This window comes from Mycteria americana, chromosome 5, assembly GCF_035582795.1.
Source record: "Mycteria americana isolate JAX WOST 10 ecotype Jacksonville Zoo and Gardens chromosome 5, USCA_MyAme_1.0, whole genome shotgun sequence".
In the NCBI taxonomy this organism is placed as follows: domain Eukaryota; kingdom Metazoa; phylum Chordata; class Aves; order Ciconiiformes; family Ciconiidae; genus Mycteria; species Mycteria americana.
Genome location: NC_134369.1, coordinates 36,690,661 through 36,714,792, shown reverse-complemented (window position 1 = coordinate 36,714,792; position 24,132 = coordinate 36,690,661). Strand labels below are relative to the sequence as shown.

The following is a 24,132-nucleotide window of genomic DNA, read 5'->3' as shown; positions in this document are numbered from 1 at the left end:
TTGTCTCAATTTGTATATACTTAATGAAATGAATAAATCTCAGTATTACGTAATAAAGTAGCCACTGATCAGTGGAAAAGCTAGTTTATTTAAAAATTGAGAAATTAACAGTATTTGCCAAGTGTTGACAATCTATCCACTCAAGTGCCTCAGCAGAGCTCTATAATGTCCAATGTACCCAACACTTTGGGTTCTTAAATCCTCACTTGCTCTTCACTGTCAGATTCATCTGGAGAACTGGGTGTTGGGAGTTCATCAAAAGCGGTGTGTGCTCCTTCCCTTGTCTGCCCAAAGCACGTTGCTATCACGTCGACTGCAAGACTAGCAGTTGCATTCACTTCCTCTTGAGAAGCTCCAAGCAGTGGATTGACTTCAACCATGTCTACAGCTGAAAGCATTCCTGTGAAAATGATTTACAGCTTTGTTACTATGAAAACGGGTAAAATCTCTAATAGGGTTTCTTTTGCAGCCTTTCATTCATTGCAGCAAGTCTGGTATTTGAGCTTGTGACTTGCTCTACCCCTTAGACAAGTAAAACTGGGTCTCAAGTTGAGGGATGAGGTTATCATTCTTAGATGCAAGTTTGTGTTTTTAATTTGGTTCTTTCTTACATCATCACTACCTCAACTCATCCATGCTTTTAGCATTCAGGAAAAACAAGTGTGACATTCCATATACACTTCTGAGAGGAATGTTTTTTAATCTTGTTTTCTCCCAGTCCAAAAACTAGGGGATATAAAATAGTCTTGCCTAGTAATTATTGCCATCCTAGTCATTATTCCATTGAATCTGTTGTCTGCTTGTTTTGTTGGTTTTTTTTTTCTTCTTCCCATACCAACTTTTACTGCAAATAACTCCTTGTTTAAACAAATTAAATAAAAACTCCATGGCATAAGGAGGAAATTCCTCATATATTGAGTCAACTGCAGTATACATAGTGAAAGCTTGATTTGCTAGCTTTGAGTCCTAGAATGGAACTTCAAACTATGTAAAATTGTAAAATTGTTTGCATCCTTTTTTTTATTCTAGATGCCCATTTTTAGATCTGACCTCATGCGTTTAGGAATAGGGGCAGTATTATACAAGACGACCAAATAATTTTTTGCATTAGTTGTTAATATATTATGTATTTACTTTTGGGAAGTTGAAGTTGTTGATGCTTAAGCTGCTTCCAACACCTGGGGTATTGCCCAATCATAGGACTTTTTTCCCTTACTGAAGGTTGAATTGACTTTGTAGGCACCTTACGTTTGACTACATTTAACTTATTATCTAGTTACACAGGAAAAACATAAGCAGTATGGGCTCTGTGTAGTTTGTCCTGTCCTTGCTCAGTCCCATACTGCAGGTCAGCTCCTACCTGTGTTGTGTATTTCCTCTGTGATGTACATGCCTTCTCTGTAAGTTAATCCACCTAAAACAGGAGTCCCAGTTGCTGGAGCCAGTGAGGGGTCAAAAGCATCAATGTCAAAGCTCAGGTGAATTGGTCGCTGCCTCCTGAGACAGAATAAAACAAGAAAAGCAGTCTCAGAACCTTGAACTTTTTCTACATGTATGTCTATCCAGGCTGAACAGCAAAGTAGCATCATGCTCCATGATGCCAGAGGTCCTAAAGTCCTGTACCATGTCTTACATACATTTGGAAAGGACTTTATTTTTTTAGTATCTTTGGACTCTGAAGCATCTCTTAGCTCAGAACTTTCCTCAGAACACATTGGGAAAACAGAAGTTTGTCTTTCTAAGTTCACTGAGCATCTGCTCAGGTGTGATTTGGCTGAAGATTAAGTACTTTAGTTCTAACCATCTTATCTGGTATTTTGTCTTCTTCGTTGGAAAAATGTAGAAAAGTGCATGATGTAATCCAGCCTTTTCTCCTTATGTACAGAAAGCCAGGGTGAAAGGCTGAAACATTGATTTGCATGGCATCTAAGCTTGAGGATTTCATAGACAGCTCATCAAGATGAATGGGGCATTCTGCATTTTTCAGGTCAATAGTTGAAGGCTGCTGCCAAACTCTGCCATGTAAGCCTAGTTGATGGAAAAAGTGAAGGATAATCTCAAACCTAAAATGTTAGTTACTTACTACATGAAGTCTGGCAACCCATGACAGCTTAATAAATTGGACGCTGCTTGTCACTCAGATGAGCTATTTAAGTGGTAGCCTGTGTACTTCCAACTTACTGCAGATGCTCAGTAGGGAGAAGCATCTGGATTAGCAACTTCTTTACTTGGCACAGCTGCAGCTAAGAAGGGTGAGCACACCTTCAGATACAACAGCGTGCAGCACAGATACCTGGACCTTGTTCTGCTTACAGGACTTTGTTCTACCCTGTGGTGAGAGGTTACCCTTTTACTCTGATCCTCTCCATGTGTCCCTAGACTAGCATGATTTGCTCCCTGATCTGGTTCAGCAAATTTGAACAAGGTTAGCAAAGACCTCAGCGTTGAACTTAAGTAAGGGAGTGGTTACAGTGAACTTCACTAGCTGAACTGAAAGTGGCAGTTGTCATCAGGACAGCATATGTGAGCATAGTCTAAGGAGGAAGCCATCAAAGCTTCTACCTCATGTACTAACAGCTGAATTCAAGTTGCTGTCAGTTGCTACATATATTTTTTAAAAGTATTATGGATATGCTAGACTCCAAGTTGATTCAAACATTTTGTCAAACTGCAGGAAAATGCAGATTTCCTGAACAAACAGAACAAATCGTACAAAACAGAACCACAACTGGAGTGACTAATGTAACCCATCTTCTAGCTTTTTGTGAAACACTCTGAAATGGTTCCAGTTCAAGATGTGGAAGTTGAGGCCTAAAGTCAGTGCTAAGACTTTACTATTTACTGGACACTAGCACAGCTCTGTTAGGCCACCTTACATCAAGAGAGTGACCTTCACTTAAATAACTTTCAGGAAAGTAGATATTCAACAAGTAGATGATAAGAGTAGTTTAAAATCAGATAATAGTTTGTTACCTGCCCATCAGTTGTTCAAACGTTCTTTCCATAACTTTCTGAATTCCAAGGCGATCAATATCCCTCATGGAAAAATACTGGATGTCATAGTTCTTCAAAATATAGCTGTTAAAATAAAATTTTTTAAAAAATCATTACTGGTCTAAGCTTAAATCTAGCAACCTTTGTGAACAGCCAGATGTGGAAGGAAGCTGATGATTTCAGCCTTTACAAAAATCCTTTATTCTAAATCAACTTACTATTCAGCAGGATCCACATCCCTCAAACCGATGTACACAATATCAGATGCCGAAAGACAGGGCTTTAGCCAGGAAAAGCCAGGAAGTTGTGGTACCTGCAAGCAAAGGTTTGGTATTAGGTTAGTTTAATGACATATATAACAAAACTGTATTTAATGCTTCCCTCAAAATTTTGTGTTTATTTATAGCATCCTTTCTCTGTCTAAACAGAGAAACTTCATCACATGAGAGTCTGGCTTCCTTATTTCATCCGTCCTTGCCTTTGTTGTACCATTTTACCTGAGCTGAATTTTAATGAATGAAGTTTTTAACTCTGCTACATTTTCCAGTTTGAAGAGGAGGAATAAAAAGCCCCAAATCCATAAGCAATAGGTAATTAGCATCAGTGCCTGTAAGGTGGAATGATAAGAAACTAGATACCTAGATAGATCACTTACACAGTGCATTCTAATGGTAATGCTATGTAACTTAACCCAGTACATCATACTGAAGTGGAAGAATAAAAACCGAGGCACCTGTATCTTTTTAGGAGAATCACCAAGAAGTCATGCAAACTTCCTTGCAAAAACAACATTAATGATGGACAAATTCAAAGTGGGAAGTAAAAAAAAAAAAAAAAAAAAAAAAGGGCATGACAAGAAGTTTGGCCTCCACATTGGGCTACATCGTACTGTTTTTTAATGTAGAACTGAAGAGAGCAGGTCTAGGACAGCAAATGAAAATGATGAGGTCATCATTTTTCAGCTTAGATAATTAAGTAGTCATGGTATGCAATTATAAAAATCCTTCAGTTAGTAATATCTACTAATTTTAGGAGTTCTTTAAATTAACTCAAATGTCTCTTCTTCCTCTCCCAGCTCTGAAAATGGCTACAGCCAACACAGCTGTCAAGCAGCAAGAAGGCTTTGTTTCCCTTTTACACTTCTCAATTACTAATTATATCTTAGTTACAACATTTGGATTTGTTTTTAAAGGCTAACACACCCATAGCTATATTTAGTTACACTGGGACTAAATAAGCACATATAATAAAAGTATTTGTCATGCTGGGGCACTGACCTGAAGCTTTTCTGCAGTCATGAATTCAGAAGAGGGATAAATGAATTGGAGACTGCTAGGAAAAATAATGCAGGTCTCAGAAATGAAGCTGTATCTGAAAAACCCATCACCATACCATAAGCTGAGCATAGTATTGATAATATTGTCAGATACTCTCTAGTATCAATGATTTAGTAGATTTAATACTGCCATTTTTAATTATACCTCTTCCTCTTTAAATAAAGAAAATGGAATGCCTTAACTTCCTTTGGTAGGCTCTGTTTTTACTTTGTTGTAATAGAAAAGGAGTTGCTGATAGTAAAGCCAAACGGGCATCAGAAAAACGTGCAGGCATTTTCATGGTAAGTTATTAATAGCAGTTTATGAGTTTAGTTTGAATGGTTCCAGGAGCCCTGACACTAACGTTTGGTTTGAGGAATGCAAGTCAAAGGATTATGTTCATAAATATTTTCTCTTAAAACAACAAAATTAATTTTAAAAGTTTTTTTAAAACCCTAAAGTGCCACCTTGCTGTGAAGAGTACCAGGCAGTGCTCCTGTGAAGCTAGCTGGACAAACAGCAGCTGACAGTCTGTGAATGGACTGTGCAAGCAACACCAGGGTTTGTTCTACAGTGACCTGGCCAATTGCTTTATTTTATTTCATAGCCAGATGCATCACTTTTATACTTCATGTTGTCTGCTACATGGGGACATTTAATTCAGTAGAGCATTGGCCAAGCTCATTAGCCCTGGATACAGAATGGATTCTGAAAGCCAGTGAGATAATACCTAAACTGAGGGACTTGAAACAGCCTTGGGGAGTTCTTGGAGTTCAAATTTAAGCAGTTGCTGCCACATCAGTTCCCCCCGTTATGTTGTGCCAGGACAGATGTTTGTAGGGTCATAGACTGAACGAGGGCTAGGACTTGATGTGTCTCAAAAACTAACCAAGCAAAGAGACAGTGCTCCTGACTCAGTTCTCATGCAATCCCACAGACTATTACAGCAGCTAAACTGAGTTGCTGGCATGGGGTCAACAACAGTCTAAACAGACTGTGCCACCAAGAGAGATGTATATCACGCTACTACCTCTGTCTCGTGTCCTCCTGGTAGGGAATGAAGAACAAGCAGCCTGGAGCTGCTGGAAGAGCAGTACCAGTTAGTAGAGGTGGGCAATGAATCAGGAAGATAAAATGTAATAATGCAGTCGATTTTGCTGTTTTTATATCCTCAAAGGAGCTGTTGTTTCTCTGTGGTTCTACAAAACAATCTAGACAGGGAGCCAAGTGCTAACTAGCCTTCCTGAGACTATGAGGTTGATGACCAAATCCTGTAACCCAGAGAGAGACAGTTTGGTGGAATTATGGGAGTCCACCCAGAGAAATATACACATAGATGTGTTGTGGTGGGGAGGGGTTACTCAAAAACCCCTTCACAGCATGAGTGAAAGCAAGGAAGGAGGTAACAGGGCTCACCACAAAAATCTCTCGTCCTGATGCTGCTACGCTACGTACCCTTTGACAAGATAGAAACCTCCTTGAGAAGCAAAGTGCAACTGGTTAGTTTGTCTATTGCTTTGAGAAGTTATGCTTAGCAGAGTGTAGAACTAGAGTAGCCTTCAGTTTTAGGATTCAAAAAGAATCCTTGCAAAGCAGTCAGGAAAGAAAGACAGTAACTTTTTTTGTCCCATTGTCAACACAACTGCTCTACTGGATGAGAGCAAGAGAGTGAGCCACATGCACGTGTTCACGCAGAAAGGTTCCCTCCAGTGAGTCAGATACGTAGCCAGACTAGCTATTGTCGAAGGCACCTTCTACTACTGCTAAACAAACAGCTGCTTAAAAATTTATACTGTTGTAGAAGCCTTCTTGTACCAGCAGATGTTGTTTTTCCTCTGTCTAAATAGGAATACAGTATGGTAAGAAAACCCTCTAAATGAGTACACACCTGTTTGCGTAGCTGCAAATACAGGTTGAGGGGCTTGTGTTAGACGTTTCTGCATAGGCTTCCTGACAGCTAGAATGTAGGGGGGCTTGTAATGAGATCTCATAACCAACACCATGCCTAACTCACCTCTAAGTGTAGCCTAATCCTACTCTTTCTTCACTGCTGCTGTTGGCAAGAGGCCTGCTCCCCCACTGGCCCCAGAAAGCTCAGAGTAGTCTTTTAGTAGCTCTAAAAAAAAAAAATTAAAAAAAATACTGCTTTTCTGTGCTGCTCAAGAACCAGAGCCCAGCAGACCAGAAATCAACAATGTATATACAGGAAGCCGATTAAATACTTTTGTCATACTGACAAAAGAGGAAAGCAGCAGCATTGTTCTTATTCTGCCTTTCTCCTCCTTCCTCAGCTACCAAAGAACTTGGCTTTGTTCTCTTCTCATCAAGAAATAAACTGTTCACCTTAGGTGAACTCCACAATTCACAAAATTTTCTTTTGCTCTTCCTATCTCTCCTGCAGAAGTGGGTGCAGTTGCCAAAAAGAAAAAAAATATCACCCCTTTGAACTTATGGGCAAGAAACTAGAAATACAGTGACCTTTTATATTAACCTTCTCATGTCCTGGGGATATTTCAAGAAGCCCCTTTAATTTTGCATTAGTTTGGGAATTCTAGCATGTTTGTAGAGACCATACAAGAATTATTAGAAAGAGGAAAGTATGTAAAAGTACCAAATGACTGTATTGACTCGTGGATGGAATGCATTCAAAAGAATTTGCAGGAGAAAAGCAGAAGAGCTTTACCAGGTGACAGCAATCTTGCTATGCCAAACAGGTACTGATGCAATGGTATCTTCAATAGCCTTAGAAGACATTAAACATGCTTCATTAAACATGCTTGATCGTACTTGGAAGAGGCACACTTCCATCAAGACAGCACCCCCAAAATTTATCAGAGAGAAGAGAAAAAAAAAAATCTAAGAGAAATGACTAACAGTGCAAAGTGCCAGAATAAAATCAAGAGTCAGGTTTTCTGCAGCTCTAGCATCCATTCTCAACCTGCAGTGGCTGATCCTGCTCCCACTCTCCAGCCTAAGCTTCAGCAGAAGGAGATTGTCATACCCAAGTTCCTACTGCAAATGCCCCAGTTATTAACAATGCACAGGCTGCCACTGTAGTGTCTCCAGTAGATGCTACAGATACCTGTGTAGGGAGATACAGTCCGCAGCTAAGCCAAAACAGATATGTCGGCCTTAGGTCAACCTACTGTTTAGCATCTTGACAGTAGCAAACACTGGCCACACATGCTCCATGTGCCCCAGTAAACAGCTCTTTTTGATAATTTGACCTCTTTCCAAGACAAAGACTATCTCTTTCAAAGCACCCTGTAAGCAGGTACAGCTGTTCTGATTTGTAATGTTTGCCAGTGGAGCCAACACCAGAGCAGCCAGTTAGGAGAGGTCATGCAGGAACAGCCCCTGTCAGGCCCCAAGGTTGTCAAAACACGGAAGAGCCAAACTAAGCAGAAGCAGCTTGCAATGTATGCAGGAACCAGCTGTCACTGGAGGTGAGCTCAGCACAGCTCTCACAGGCTCAGCTGGGGGGAGGTTCCCTCTTCTGCTCAGTCGGTGGAGCTGCTGCCATTGCACAGCCTCAGCACCAACTCCACTCGCTACACAGGAATAGTACCACGGTCAGCTGCTATGCAGAGGCTCGTGTGAACTCTTGCTTTCTGTACAACCCACAGGGGTACTAACACAAAATCTTTTTCTCATTCTTGTTTCTAAATGTGTGTGTACATATATTTACGTGTGTGTGTGTGCATTTGTGTATAGGGGTGTGTATATATATATAGGTACATGTGTACACACGCAAATAATATGTATTGTTGCTTGTACTCAGATAAGAAAAGGTGTGCATTTGTAGCAGATAAGAAAGCACCTCACACCAGAAAAAGTAAAATGCTCTGAGGACTTCAGTGTAGGCTAACTGTACAAGCAAGATACTTACTTTATCTTTGAGTTCCCTCAAGAGAAATGAGAGAGGTTGTCCATGGAGGTTTCCAGACTGAGTTGTAAGAGGGGTGTTGATATCAGCATGCGCATCCACCCAAATCACACCAAGGTGAGGGCAGTGCCGTGCATGGCCACTCACAGAACCAAGTGCCAAGCTGGAAAAACAGTAAGCAAAGTCTTTAGTCACCATTTCTCCTTCAGAACAACTACAAGGACAATGGAAGTTTCTGCAACTTCAGTCAGCAACGTTGTCATGTTTTAACACATCAGACATCTGTGACAATAAAGGGTGCATCCCATACAACCTGCATGGCATGCCAATATTATTATTCCAGGAGACTCCAAGTAACTCTACAGGACTCTACTAGTACTGACAGATGAGAAAGAGCTCTTCTCTCTCTCCACTGTCACCTTCCCACACTCTAATCTTCACCTGTTCTGCTCCAAATGATCTCTTAGAAAATCTAGTCTGCTCACTCATCAATTCTGCTATTTACCCATTTTTTTATTCCAGTCATGACACCTCCCCCCCGATTCATTCTCACATGCCCTACCTTCTTCAACCAATTCTCAGACCAAAGGTTAGTGACAAAGAGGAGAAACAGAGATTCACGTTATAAGATCTATTACAAAATGGTCTGTGTGCAGGCGTTACAAACCCAAGAGTCAACATCCCGAGAGTTGAGGGGCAGAAGAGACACATCACTAAACATTCAGCAATAAAGAAACTGCAACAGTTCCTAAAGGGACCTGATTACACAAACCTTCCCAAACAGGAAAACCTCACTTGTATGTCTGCAGATCGCAGAACAGTCTGGAACTAAGCAGTACTGCCTTAGAAGGTCAGATTTTTGTAGCTGTCTTCTATGTTCCCCCCTAAGAGCCCCAGCAATAAAATCCAAAATGCTGCTACCCTATGGTACTGCCAGGAAGTGACCCCAAGTTGTTCCCACTATCCCCTTATTTTTTAATTTAATTCTTGTACTCCAAGTTCAACCCGCAGCATGCACCACTAATTGCTTCTAGTCCAGCTCACCTGTGATCACCTCCTATAGTCACACAGCTGTGTCCAGCGCCTACTGCTCTGCTTACAGCATCAGCCAACACCTGGCTGGCTAAACCCACCGACCGGGGATATAAAATCAGGTTGTTGTACAGTTCATCATTGGGAACTTGAGTGAAATTCAAATCTCCAAAGTCGTACACTTGGCATCCTGGAAACACAGCAGCAAAAGGAGAAAGTAAGTTACTTAAATAAGTGCCCAGAGAAATGTTCAAAATATGGTCCCCTCAGAAAATCAGCTGGGCAAGCATGAAAGGAACAACGGGAAGAGAATGGATTCATTTGACTATTTGCATGCCCTTGCAAACAACCATGTCACAACTTTACAGACTAGAAAGCTTAAGATAGTATTGTCACTTTAATTCAGCAATGAGCTACAACAATCATAGAAAGTCACCTAGAAAAACAGTTTGAGTTTTTAAATTAGTTCTTGGCAATTTTAACAGGAAAAAGTAGTTTGTATTGCCATCTTCCTTCCCAATTAGACAGACTGTACACAGCCTTAAATGAGCTCAGCTGCTCAAAGATGCCTAGGACTACACATTCACTAACTATACCTGAGTCCTAACAGTTATTTTCCATCTTCAAACCCCACAAGAATCCAGGCACAAAAGTGCCAAGTTACCAATAAAGGACATTTTCTTACAGTACTTCCAGGCAACTCCATGGAGGATGCACTAGTGTTTTGCAAGAGAACTTGTCCATTTTCTCAACGCAAGATGTTCTAGAAGGCATTTTAATTCTGGGGCTTTGATCCCAACCCTCTTTGAGATCCTATCATTGCCAGTTACAACTTAGTTGGCTGTTGAAGCCCGACAACATTCTGGGTCTAAGACTCAGCCTTTCCTAAAATGTATTTCTGTCTACTTACCCTGAAAAGGAGTCACTTCACAGATTAGGAAACATGGGAACATTTTTGAGTGTTGTTTCCCCTCCTCCACCCACTGGGAGCATATTTATTAATCAGCTGCCTTTAAAGTTTAATTCTCTTTCATACACATTATACAGTTTATGCTCTGAAGCTCTGCTGTCCGATACCATGTGCTTTCTTAACATTTAGATACCAAAATTTCTAACAGTATTTCACAGGCCAGAGGCTCTCAGTTTCAGATAGGCCTGTTGCTGCAGGCACTGATGAGGACTGTAAAGGCCCCAAGGTATTTACAGCTACACCAGCAGTGGCAGCTTAATAAGTTGAGACCACCATGAATACCAGTCATGCCTGTCCCATTTGTTCCTCAGAATCACTAGTCTGTTTGCAGTTCAAAGCATTCAGGCTAGAGCTTAACATTCTGCCTTTAGCCATCCTATGCCTAACAGGGCACTTTGAAAAATTAAGGCAAATCAACATGAAGAAACAGCCCACTTGGAGCTCTGGGCTTCCTGCTTAATTTCCATTAAGCCATTAATCTAATGTCTAGGAACCAGGGTCTGTGAATTTGCTTGGTGGAAATAACGTAAAAGTAGCATTGAGAAAAACATGACTATTATAATTTCAAAAGGAGTTTTGACTGGTGAAAAGAATGAAGGAAAATGGTTGAGTCTCTTATGAGAATTAGGTGGCTGGGAAATAGGCAAGCATCCTTTTTATAGCAGGCACATAGATGGACATGCCAGGGTATTTGCTAGGAGAGGACATGTCAGTTGAGCACAGCTACTTGACAAAGGATTAAATAAATGTAGTCTCAGCAACTCTGTGAGAAAGCACATTATCTACAGAGACTTAAAAGCAGTAAGCTGGACCATGACATACCACTCCCCGGTTTTCAAAAGGCAACAGGCATACAACAGCATTTTTTTCCTCCCTTAGGCAATACCTAATTAGCCAGCAGGACTACAGCTGTGGAATTTTGAGCATTTTGTTCAGATTTGAATGTGCTATCTGATCTCCCATGTGATCACTACATTTTTTACCCTCCGTTTCATTCTGCTGCTATGCAGAATCAGAAGAGAGTTGAGAGTTCTGAGAGATGTTCAATGAATATCAAAAAATTTTTTTTTATTTGTGTCTTCCTGCAAGGCTACTTCTCACGCATATGCACACTGCTACACATTTCAAGGTTTGATGAAAATATGTGAATGTGCCTGCAAGACAAGTTTTGGAAGTAAGACTTCAAGACATTGCATCATTCAATAGGTATCAAGAGCTTTTGGAGACGCTGTACAAGTTAATACCACCTTTGATCTAATACCTCTGACATCTGTGGGAAGTAAATCTGCAGTTGGGAGCTGTGTTCGGTGACTTACACATTGCAAGACAGCAGATTACACAATGTAATGGAAGAAAGGACTGCCACTTACGTTTTGTTCTCTCTTACAGGACATACAAGCACATCAAGTATTTTTACCCATTAAAGGATGAAAAAGAATGAAAGGAAATTATATCATGAAGCTCCATCTTGAGATCAGTGTAAAACAAAGAACCAACCATGCCATCTTTCACAGCACTTTAAGGAATCAGTTAAGATTCTTCAGGTTATGCTCAAAGCAGGCCAAACACGGCAGATGCTAGCAAGTGTGTTTGGAGAAGTAGCACTTGTGTTCAAGAATTTCTTTCTTCTTTACCCTGCCCTCCTCCCAATCCCCATTTGTAAGGCAAAAAGACTTGAAAGCTTCTGAATAAAAAAGCCATTCACTTCTTATGATTACATCAGGTTCATACAGCTCACAATGTGGGTATAGTAGAGATGGAGAGACAGACACACTTTTGGGGTCCAGAATTCTGGGATCTTGTCCACCTTTTGGACAAATGTTACTCTCTTATCTCCTGCATTAAGACTCGTCTCTCTAGTTATTTTTATTAAAAAGCCTAATGTCTGTTAAAAACAATAGATGCCTTCGTTTTTGTTACCATCTTCAAAAGTTTACTGTTGTTCAGACGGAGTTCATGAGGATAACTCAAGTTTCCCACGGTGATACGAATGTTTTCAGCCAACTATCCAACGGCTACCTGATTAAGATACAGTTAATCTCAGAAGTACGCACTAATCCAATCCTCAAACATTAATAATATCTTTTCTTCCTACTATGTTTTTTAATTGTGCTTAGAGTTTTGAAAGCAATGATTAAATGACCTTAGGGCAAAAAGAAAGCTTAGTGAATAGATAGTACACACAAAAAAAATTCACAATACATAGATAAACCATGTATCCTGAAGTGATTAGAAGTGTATGTGCATGTGTGCACAAATATTTATTAGGACTGACCAGATGTTAAGGAGATGAACTCAACATGTACATTTGTCTTAATGCTTACTGAACAGCAAAGAAAAGGAATTTGTCAAATTATTAATTATTGATGTTTTTTCTTAGCTTCTATTTAGTGTCTCTGATATTAGTCTAATACTTAAAGACCTGAATTGTTTTCCATTTCATCTGCCTGCACAAAGTTTTAATTTAGAGAAAGATTAAGTTTTAAAATGTTTTAACTACATTATTTTGTCCAACATAGAAATTGCTAAATGGATAGACATGCTGTAGTGCAGTGCAATCTGGTGGATCTTGCCATTATTTGGCTGTTAGTGAAAGATTTATATAATCCACCACACCAAACAATATGCACTTACTTTCTTTGGTAGTTGGGGCACTCTCTATTTTAAGATGTTAACAGCTATAAACAAACAAATTTTTAAATCAGCATAGAAGGTTAACATGAAGAATATATATATAGGCCTTTTAAAAGACAGTAGATCCAAGTTCTGAAAACTGGAAAAAAGATATGGACAGGAAAGCCAGCTTCCTTACACACATTAGAAAGCACAGCATCCACACCATTTGTCAGTGCAGCAGATCAAGTCTAGCCAGGATTGAAGTTCTTTTTAAATGGAACAGTACCCTACAGTACTTGCAAACTAAACACCACAGACATTTTGCTAGTAACTAAGTAATATGAAATTAAATATGATCAAAAGAAGTATTTTGTTCCACTTTCAAGCTCTAACAGAAATTACATTCAAATGAAAAATATATCCTGTTTGATCCATAAGTCAATTATCAAGAGTGCAGAAAATTTATAACAACCAAGTCCATACAAGTCAGCTTCATCAGCACTCTGGATCAAGAGGAGATCACTTTTTGAAGTGAGGGGAAAGAAACCAAACCAAAAAACCAAGAACAACCAGGCTTGATTCTTCTCTTTGTTTCAGGAGCTTGGAAGAGGTATCAGGGAGATGGAGGTGTCAATCTGAATATGAACACACAGTATAATAACATAAATGAGATGCATATATGCACAACAGTCCTCCTGTTAGTATGAATGATTAGTGCATAAAGGCAGCACACGTCTGTTCTACGGCTGAAGAGTGCAATCCTCAGTGGTTCAATGCCCCCCCTCTGACAGAGTTTCATCAACAGGGCTGCTTGGGGGCACATTTCAGCCAAAAAATGAATAAATTAACTTGAAATAGTTTGAACAGTAGATCTTCTCCCTAGGCCAACTTCTTTTGACCAGAAGAGGCTAGGGAAAGGTCACATATGCATTCAACCAGCAGACCAGGGAATGGAGGGCAGTCATTTCTTCAGCCTGCACAGCCAGAACCAGAACTTTACCTGTATCTGGTAAAGGAAACCAGCATTTTTCATAATTAGGAGCCAAACTTCTACTTAGGTAGAAATACAAATTAAGAACACATTTAAGAAAATAAAGTTTCCTGCATGCCTTTTCAAATAAAATATCAATGTAGCACTCAGGCTCAACCCAACGATGCTTGTAACTGGGACATAAGATGCCCTTTAGCAAGCTATATGACAATGGTGATGTTCACCTCCTGTCATCTTAAAATACAGTCCCTTTATTCAGCACCCACAGTAGGCAGCAGTTACTATAGCAAGTAATTTCCCTGCACAGATTTAGAGAAAATTTTCTTGTATAAAAGCAGGCGGCTCATAAGTCTGGGGACATTTAACCAGAAAACATCTGGGCAGCAGCAGGGAAAGCCTCACCATCCTCCTCTACTAGGATGCTGCACCAGAGCCAGATGCAGCCATCTGACAGAAGGAGATTCAGCTTTCAAAATCCAGGCTGTCTGCTGACATTGCCCAATGGCATGCTGCTGTAACACAGTTATGGCAACTCTCCTAGGCAGCAAACAGGAATTGGAACAAAAGCATGTGGAACATGAGATAGAAATGATCTCCTGACACTGCCTATTTATACTAGGTATTTGTGAACTAGAGGTAAAAAAAAAAATAATCCTAAATTAATGGGAAAATTAAATATTTCCTCTTCTGGGTTTCCCAACCCTGCTGAACTACTTTCAAAGGAATCTGGAAATCCCACTGTTATTATACCTTACTTCATACTATGTGTTACATAAAACCACTCACATGAAAGCATCACTTCTGCAAACTGTTTTCTCAGATTACACCCTGTTTAGTGAATCACCACAGACACAGAAAGGCTTTTCAGGAAGCAATGAATATTATGAACAATGTTCACAGACAAACTTAACATTTTCCTTCCTGTGAACAAAACAAAGGGCTACAAGCTGTTACCATCCTTTTTTTCCAGTATAAGCTCATTGGCATATGGATTACAAAGTCTGTACTATTCTCAGAGACACCTTCAAAATGTTGCACAACAGCACACAAATGACTCAATTCATTATGACCAGTGCATTCTAAAGCCTACTTTAAGACAGTTTTAACCCTCCAGAATTATCCAGGGTGTATGTGTGTAAAAACAATTATATAAACAAAGGGCATACTTTTGTTTTACATGAATATGAAATTAGGCTAGCAAGGTTCCCACTACAAGAGACTGAGACTTCAGCAGCCTAGTTTAATCATAACCTCCTGGCTTGGAGTTTTTACACAGTGTCTAATTCTCTTTGAACGGAATATATCTGCTGGAAGAAATCTCCTATTAGATATAGAAATTTGATGGCTCAATAGGTTTCTGCCAGCTCTAAAATTTCACTTCCTAAGAGGGAAGCTCATGGCTCAGTTATTTCCACCCTGCCTGTTGGCATTCTGAAAGGTCTGGTTTAAGACTAAGTTTCTGTATCTGTACCTATTTAAAAGGCTTCAGTTCATACAACAGCAACAAGCAAAACCAATTCCAATTGCTACCCCAAGTCTGTAGTCTCAAGGTGTCCTTTGCATAAAATGAGCCAAGAAATATTTTTTCCAACACCAAATCGAGGAGCCACCTCATTTTCCTTTGGTAACCGTTTAAGTTTAATCTCTTAGGAAATCCAGTGCACTTGACCTGAAGAGGTCTCCAAAAACGTCAGTATCGGGTGTTGGGAAACATTTGCACTGTGGCTTGCATCAGAGATGAGACAAGGGTGCAGCTACTGCAGTCTGCCACTCTGCTGACAAAGCCTGCCCAAGTTCCAATTCCCTTCAAATAAGCTTAACCCTGAAACACTTCCCAATAGCAAGAACACCCTTAGGCACTTACAGCCGTAAGAAGTCTTAATACCAAAACAGCTCTCCTCAACAACAGGCACCTTGTGCTTTAGATTGTTACAGAAGTTAAGTAGTTATTATATCAGTGAACCCAGAAAGGCAACACTTGAGAAGAAGAGAGAGCAGAATATATCAGAGATTACTGAAGTCCTCTCCCCCTCCCTCTTAGCAGCTGCAAGAAACTAGAATCAGACCAGCTCCCTTCTTCATATTCAAATGAAAGATCTGAATTTTTTTTTTATTTGACTTTAGTGCCTCATTCCCTGCTTTTTACCAGGTAGTTTTACAATGGAAATTTCCATCTTCCATCCAAAAAAAATCCTCTGTACCATATTCACATAAGCACATACCTGCCATAGGTATCTTGGTCTTGTGAGTCCACAATGAGAGACAGGAATAAAGTTTCAAATGAGAAAGTAATAACAGATTCTGTGCACCATAAAGCAGATCAAAACACAACTCGTTACCTAAATTTTCCCTCTGTCACCTCCCTTTGTGCCCCTCCCCAGTAACTCCTCTCCTTCAAGACCATTCATGGTAAAAAAATAAAACAGCATGTGATCTGAACTTATTCCAATCCAGAGATCATTCTGTGGGTGCAGAAATTCAGCTAAGTCATGTATTAAAACTAATTTTATAATATAAAAATATCAAGGATGAAGGGCATTGCCATAACACCAAAGAAATACAAAACACCCAAGAGCTCTGTTATTTGGTCCTTGAATCTCATCTCCTTTTATTAAAAGATTAGGAAAAAATAATCACCTCAGGTTTCCTTATCTGCATCAGCATAGCTTAATTTTTTAAATGTATTTAAACTAAACTGATATGAAGAACAATTACAATTAAAGCACCTAGTGAATTTTACCCCAAATTAACAGTTTCTTTTAAAGCCAGCTTCATGGATAATGCGCAGGCTGGAATATGCACCCACTAAATGGGAGAGGAAAACACAAACAAACATCGAATCAATGACTGACACAAAGCTTTTCATTCCAAAGCAAAAACAAGCAGATGGTGTTCTCCATCAGCATGGGGAAGGGAAGAGAATCAGAACTGACTTACGGCAAGGAATGCTCTGACTCCATGTACTTTCTTTGCTGACATTTTTCTAGTAAATTCTAAGGCTAGCTGTAACCATGCAAATACGAAAGGGTACAACATTCAAAACGATAAACTACAACTGCTGTCAGAGCACACTCCCCCACTTCTAGAAGCTTAGCTTCCCGTGCTCAAAGGCGAGCTAGCCGATGAGGTCTGTTGTGAAGAAGCAACCTAGAAACAGCCTCAGTGGAGGCCTCCTCAAAACAGCTCTCCTCCAAAGCCTCAGCAGGGCTCCTTCTGCCTGCCTGGTTATCAGAGTCAGCTCCTGGCTGCCTTCCCTCATGAAGTGGAGCAGCACCTGCCCTTGATGCATTCTGACAACTGGCGTAATTTCAAAGACTCACTGCAAATGCCAGTTACGACCAGTCCATTTGACTGTGCTTTGATTTTTGTCAAACCACTGGTCTTTAAAGCTAACCAGTCATGGCTAATTGACATTTGAGAGGTAAACAAGAATAACAGAGTCTCTTGGATCTCTATCTATCTCTGTATAAATAAAAAGAGGTCATTTATTCTAGTTCCGGAAATAAGCTGCAGTGCTACATAAGTATGTTTTACTGATTTTATTAAACAAAGGTGTTTGTGCATGCTTGGGTCTGAGGGAAAGAAAGGAAAAAGAAGAGGCCTGCCATTTACCTGTTCTGTTTCACGGAAAAAAAAGGGAGTGAGGGTGTGCCTGGGTAAAAAAAAGGGCACTCCCATTTCTGCTTTGTAGGGCAAAAGACTTAGCTGTTAGTCTAACATCTTTATGCTATATCCTAACTGTTAGACTAACACCTTTATGCTATATCCCAGGTGGCCAAGAAAGCCAATAGCATCCTGGCTTGTATCAGAAATAGCGTGGCCAGCAGGACTAGGGAAGTGATCGTGCCCCTGTACTCGGCACTGGTGAGGCCACACTTCGAATACTGTGTTCAGTTTTGGGCCCCTCACTACAAGAGAGACATTGAGGTGCTGGAGCGTGTCTAGAGAAGGGCAACGAAGCTGGTGAAGGGTCTGGAGCAGAAGTCTTATGAGGAGTGGCTGAGGGACCTGGGATTGTTTAGTCTGGAGAAAAGGAGGCTGAGGGGAGACCTTATTGCTCTCTACAACTACCTGAAAGGAGGTTGTAGAGAGGTGGGGGTCGGTCTCTTCTCCCAAGTAACAAATGATAGGACAAGAGGAAATGGCCTCAAGTTGCACCAGGGGAAGTTTAGACTGGATATTGGGAAAAATTTCTTTACTGAAAGGATTGTCAAGCCTTGGAACAGGCTGCCCAGAGAGGTGGTGGAGTCACCATCCCTGGAGGAGGATGGTGGCACTTCAGGATATGGTTTAGTAGGCATGGAGGTGTTGGGTTGACAGTTGGACTTGATCTTAAAGGTCTTTTCCACCCTTAATGATTCTAACCTATCTTTTCCTGAGAATGTTCCTAGCAAATTAATAGACTTAGCTTGACAGTACTGACAGACATGATTAGAAAGAACCCATGAATAGTAGCATTTCTCACCTCAACAATGCAGAGATTTAACTACACACCATGGTGCTTAAAATGCCAGCAGTTATTGAAAATTTTGTATGTCTCCCATTTCAACTTTATCAACAGCAGAAAATGTGAGGAAAGAGGCTAAAAAAAAAGACAGATCTTGATGTTATCTATACAATAAATTTAGACTTTCTTGGAATTCTACAGATTAGAGATATTTGACTGGCTCTACTAAACTAGAAAGTCTTAAAGAGTTTAAAATACTGAGCTTTGAAGAGAAACAACTGAGGTAAGAGCTAGTGCAAAGCTAAACTGGATTCTAACCCAAGAATACTGAATTCCTGACAGATCGTGTTTCTAACACTAATGAATCTTTGTCAAACTACAGTCTGCATGTCCAATCTTAATTCAAATATAGGGCAAGCAGAATGGTACAGTTTATCAAAGTCTTCAGGGATATAGGCAACTCTTTAAATACACATTGACTGATGAGCTGATGAAAATGATTTTCCCAACACTGCAGCTATAACTCTTGCCAGTCCACATCTACTGAACCCCAGCACCAGTACTTCATTATGCATACATTGGTGCATAATTGAAAGACTATTTATCTTCCTCAAACTCTTGACCTGAGAAGATTTAGAGTGGAAAAAGAGGAGATATATGTAGAAGAAGTTGCTTCATGATTTATTGTTAGGCCTGAAACTAACCATATGAGCAATGTTGGTGAGACAGTAAAGTTGAATTGCTATTTTTGGCAGCAGATGTCAGTAGGAGTCCAATGGTTTCAGGCAACGCAGGAGCGTATTTCCTGTCACACTTGGATTAGCAGCACCATTCCTGTAAAAGAGGAGGCTACTCCTTTCTGAGTCACTACACTGACCTCTTGATTCCTATTACTGAAGAGCTTTGTTCCAGTCAAACAAAACACTAATAATATGATGGTCATTCTCTTTGACAAGTCTAAGTCTACTTCTTTCTGTAGGCCACATGCTTCTGCAGTCCCCTAACTTGTCAAACCAGCAACTCAGATCCAAACTTTGTTAATCCATTCTAGAGTAATCCAAACCCAAGTTTGACTAAACTCAGCAACACCGTCACCTCCAGCTCTGCATAAAGGAGGGGCGGGACCCAAAACAACAGTCAACATACAAGAATGAATACTTGGGAAGAAATTTTATGCTAAAGTTGTTCCCATGTTAGCAACAGCAGAGGTGCTCTAAGTCACCTCAAGGGCTATAGTAATTAACACAACAGCTATCTATTACTTATAAAAATCTGAGAACGGTCCTTCTCTCCTTCAAGTAAGATGACTAGGCAACACTCTGGATTTAAGTGTGATCAGATTTCCTGCTTAAGCTGCAGCAAACAGGAGAGGTCCAAGAAATTCTCACTTTAAAGAACTTCATACTTTGCATCTTCTATAGCTTAGGTCAAGTGCATCCGTCACCTACCTTCCCCACTCCTTCCCACCGGAAGTCCAAGAGCCTCCACATATTGCACCCATTTCTCTTTACTGCCAGAATACCACACAGCCATGCAAGCTTTGTACCCTCACCTCCCCCAGGCCAGGGAGTTATGGGTCTCTATCTTCATATAGCACTTTTAATTCTTTGGCAAGATGGAAGAGTTCTTTAAGGTGTTAATATTTTAGTTTCCCTTAGGGGAAGAAGCAAAGCCAAAAGACAAACATCACCAAGGTGAATAAAAAGCCCCACAGGCTTAGTCAGTTATATTTTAAATTATCCCTGCTACAGACTTGCACACCCACTGGTTTTGGCTTGGGAGCTGGACTCCTGCTGTATTAACTCTCCTCCTGAGTACACCTTGAGCTACTACCAACACATAACAGTGTTCTCTGCTTCTAATAAGGAGATAAAATCCAAGTTAGTGGCTCAGATTAATCTCTGGCAGTCTGGTACAGACTAGCAATACCATCTGCCTCCGAGCTCCCTCCTCATATTTCAGCCTAAGCATAAACAAGCTGTTCATCGGCAGTCATCATTTTAGGCAGCCAAGAATTTATCATACCATGTAGGTATAGTCACAGTCTCTTTCAAGGGAGGGATCCCCCCCAAAAAAATAGAAAATGGAGTAGCAGCTCAGGACACTACAGTAGGACTATGGAAGAACAGAAATAAGGATAGGGTGAAAGGAACAATACAATTCCCTCCCAAAGTAACCAGTCAGTGAAAGCAAAATGCAAAACACGGCAAAAAGGAGGAAACAAAGGTCTAGTGTTCTCACTCACTCTGATGTGGCTTGAGCACTATCAATGGAAGTCATTAAATCGGGCATACAAACACATGAAAAGCCATGTGGTTGTTCATTATTCAAAGTAGCAAAGTATATACATATAAGACTAAAACAAACAAACAGATGTAGTGCATGTATCTTACCACCTGAATGCTACATTTTAGAGGAATCTTCAGAGCATCTTTATTTTATGCAGGTCAAACCGAATTTGAATATACAAATGGAAAATTAATAAATCAAACTTTACAATTTCAGGCAAACAGAAGAATCTGATCACCAGAAATCTCTTCCACTTGAAAGAAGTGAGGGCAATTTTATTTGAGAGTTACTGTTAATACAGATTTTTCATTACAGGAACACTGCCTCTTTCCCCTATCTATACTGCTTTAGACTGTCCAGAATCCACCCACACTCTTCTGGGATATGATACTGGAAAACATCATTCCACAGCTGGCCTCATACCTGGTTCCAAGCTTGTAATGACAAGGAAAATCATGTTTATAGCACTCCCTCACATCCCAGTGGGGAATGGGAGCATGCAACAACAACAAACACTCCCCCACACACACAGATCCTTTGGACACCAATGCTTCATAAGTAGCCAACACATATGGAAGAGCAGAAGCCCTGTATCTTAGATAAATGTTATTTCTTTTTAAAGGAGAAACCTGGTCTGCTACAGTATTATTTACCTGCTCCTGGAAAACAAACAACAAGGTCCCATGAAAACTAATAATTCTTTTAACAGATAAATAGAATATCCAAGTTAATAATGAGAATAATACTGTTGCTCTATTGCATTCTTCAATGTATGAGAAGAAAATTCATAGTGTTAGAAAGCAGCTAAACTTTTACCGCCAGTTCAGTGTACCACAAGAGTCCAAGCAATGGCGCTATTATCACATCACAGGCAAAGCTATCCTGCCAGCTCAGGGAAGAAAAATAGACAGCCCATACACAAAAGCAGTCATTTGTTAAATTTCCATGAACAACAGATGTGCACAATACAAAAGGCTACATGGTAGTTTCCTCTTCAATCTACCACCCTCCCCTCAAGCAGATTGTCTTTGCAAGATAAACAGCTCCTCTGTGTATGCTGGTGACTGTCATTGTTTCAGGATGGGCCCTCACAGCAGAACCTGTTAAAATCCATGTGCCATCTGAACCTGTTCATAAGAGAGCTGCAGAGATTTAAGAAGCAATAAAGATGAACACCGACTGAAAACAAACCCTACCCCAGGTGAAGAATACGTCAGCAATAGGAAACTGAAACTGCAAGAGGAAGGAATCCCAGAGCCTTTAAAAATTGTAAGGGAACAGCAAGAAAATATCTCCATGTGCATTATTGATTAATGGGTAAGGAGTCCATAAGAAGCTAAACAGTGAAAGTATTTTTTACCTTCTGCTTATTTTTTTGTTCAGCTTGCTTCATTTCTATCCCCACAACTTTTTGTTACTGGAATTCAGAAAGGGCTTGTATCCTCCTTTCTTGCTCCCTTCTCCAAGTTCCTATTGAAGTGAGCTTGTGTCATGCAAATGAGTTTTTTCTGTTGGTTTGGATCCCCCCCCAAAAGAATTCTTACAAAGTGGAAGTATTAGATCTGAACTACTTGAAAGAGAACCCCAGTCCTCCAGTACAGAATTCTGTCATCGATATAAAAATAAACTGCTGCCCACAGACTTGCCTAGAATAACATATCCTCCTTTCAAATCTGGTATCTTGTTAGTTTAAAATAAACTCTAAGCACAGTAACATCCAGACCTGCTTTTATTCCAGTATATAAGAGCTCTTTTAGACACCCTCTTCTATGTTTGTAGAGGTTATAGATCATGCTCACTAGAATTCAAATATTGCCAAGGATGGCACACATCTCAGCTTTGCACAAAACAAGACAGGAAAAGAATATCTACTCACTCATTTGATTGCAAACTGGGACTTTTCAGCTTGTCATAAGATATGCAGGATAAGCCTACAGTGCTGCACAGAACAATAGCTTCTGTTTTAAAGAGGTCTTATAATTCAGAATAAGTTTGCTAGAGGGTTATTAGGCAATTATCTTTCCTCTGCATGCATCTAAATTCCACTAACACCAATCACACGGAGCAGATAACATAGTTCTTTCTGTAGTCCACTGCTGCAATCCATCCCCATCATAGAGTTTTCCGCAACACCTTTTAGAATAAAGGTTCCCTGAGACAGAATTCAGCTTTACAAGTTTCTATCCCTCATGTCCTGTTTCTAATAACTGTGATACAGTTTTCTGCAGTTCTCAGCTTGTAAACGAAATAGGTGTGAGAAGTTGAAACACAAGTAAGCGCATGGATTTGCTTAAATAACAGTAGTGGTAACAGTGAAAAGACCAAAAACTTTCCATTCACACAGTGCTATTTGCAAGTGCTTTCAAAGCAAAACTTCAGACAAGACCTCATACACAAATCTGAGGATTTCTCCAGAAAGTTCTGAATTTCATCACTGGAAAGCATGCAAGTATTTTAGGAACAAGGGAAGTAGCTGGTAATGAATATGGAAAAAGCAAACACACGATGTGAGAAATCGAATGAAATGAATGATGTGAGAAATCGAAACACAGTGAAGGGTATTACTTGACTGGATACCCCGAGTGCACATAACGTTTTAAACGGCCTCACGTTTCTTTAGCCTTTCTTTAGGTCAACACGGGAACAGCACACTCTCCATTGCCAATAAAGCGCTCCGTGTGCCAGCGCAGCAGACAGACGGGTACACCGCTGTTGGTGGGAAACGGGAGAACATCGCGGCCGCTGAGCCGGGAGACCCAAGCTCTCTTTGTTCGGGGGAACCCCACGAGGCCCCGGTGCGGCCGTGCGCTCCGCCGGGTGTTTCAAGCACAGGAGTGGCTGAAGGGCACGCACAAGCGGGTATGCGACAAGTCACCCTTTCCCGATACCGCAGAAGCGCGGCAGGTATCGCCTTCCCCCGGACGCCGGTGACTCGAGCATTTTGCGTTTCGTGATTCACTGGAAGGAACCGCTTCCACCTACCCCGCCCCCCAGGCTCGCCGCAAGCGCCTGAGTCACGCTTCGCCGAAACGAGCCGTGAAAAGGATGCCCTGCCAGGGGAGGGGAAGATGAGGGCAGCCTCGCAGACCCTTCCGCCCCGGCGGCGAAGCCCCCGACGCCGCGCCGTGCCTCACCGAGCCTGGCCAGCCGCTCCACCAGCCCCGCGGCGCGGAGGGTAGCGGGGCCGTGATCCACTCCCCGCCGTTTCTGCGAGACAAAGAGAAGGGGGATGCGTTAGCCAGCGCTGCCTGCGGCCAGGGACGCGAGCCCCGCCGAGGGGAGGGGAGCCGAGCGGCTGCGGCACCCGCCTGGCCCCTCGGCGGGGCGGAGGGCGCCTCTTCCCCCCCTCCCGCATCCGCCGCAACGCCCACCTGCCCCCTGGAGAGCGGGGCTCCCACCAGCGCCACGGAGTGCGCCTGCTTGGGCAGCTGGAACCCCGCGTCCGCCTGCTTGCGGAGGAGCCGGGCGAAGCCGCTGCGCAGGGCCATGGTGGAAGCGACGCGGAGCCGCCGAGCGATGCCGATGCCGCCGCCGCCCCGCGCCTTTTAACGAGCTCCAGCCCCGCGCGCGCCGCGGCCGGGAGCCGGGTCC

At 41.3% G+C, this 24,132-nt stretch overlaps 2 protein-coding genes across 2 annotated transcripts in view; one reads left to right on the top strand and one right to left on the bottom strand.

Moving 5' to 3' along the window:
* The window catches only part of VTI1B (vesicle transport through interaction with t-SNAREs 1B), a 12,032-nt gene extending 11,678 nt beyond the window's left edge, over window positions 1-354 (top strand). Inside the window, exon 7 of the mRNA XM_075502973.1 lies at window positions 224-354. The gene's annotated coding sequence lies outside the window, so the exon portion shown is untranslated. The remainder of the gene's footprint in view (window positions 1-223) is intronic.
* ARG2 (arginase 2) lies at window positions 69-24,132 on the bottom strand. Its single transcript, XM_075502971.1, has 8 exons — window positions 23,913-24,132; window positions 23,676-23,748; window positions 9,241-9,418; window positions 8,200-8,359; window positions 3,213-3,307; window positions 2,974-3,078; window positions 1,361-1,497; window positions 69-400 (listed from the first exon to the last, which is right to left on the bottom strand). The coding sequence occupies exons 1-8, from the start codon at window positions 24,027-24,029 to the stop codon at window positions 195-197; spliced, it is 1,071 nt and encodes a 356-aa protein (XP_075359086.1). The 5' UTR covers window positions 24,030-24,132; the 3' UTR covers window positions 69-194.

Coding starts and splice junctions, on each gene's coding strand:
- ARG2 (XM_075502971.1), bottom strand. CDS start 24,029: ATGGCCCTGCGCAGCGGCTTCGCCCGGCTCCTCCGCAAGCAGGCGGAC. Junction 23,749..23,912: donor CCCCGCTCTCCAGGGGGCAG/GTGGGCGTTGCG, acceptor TTTGTCTCGCAG/AAACGGCGGGGAGTGGATCA. Junction 3,308..8,199: donor TGAGGGAACTCAAAGATAAA/GTAAGTATCTTG, acceptor CTTTGCTTGCAG/GTACCACAACTTCCTGGCTT.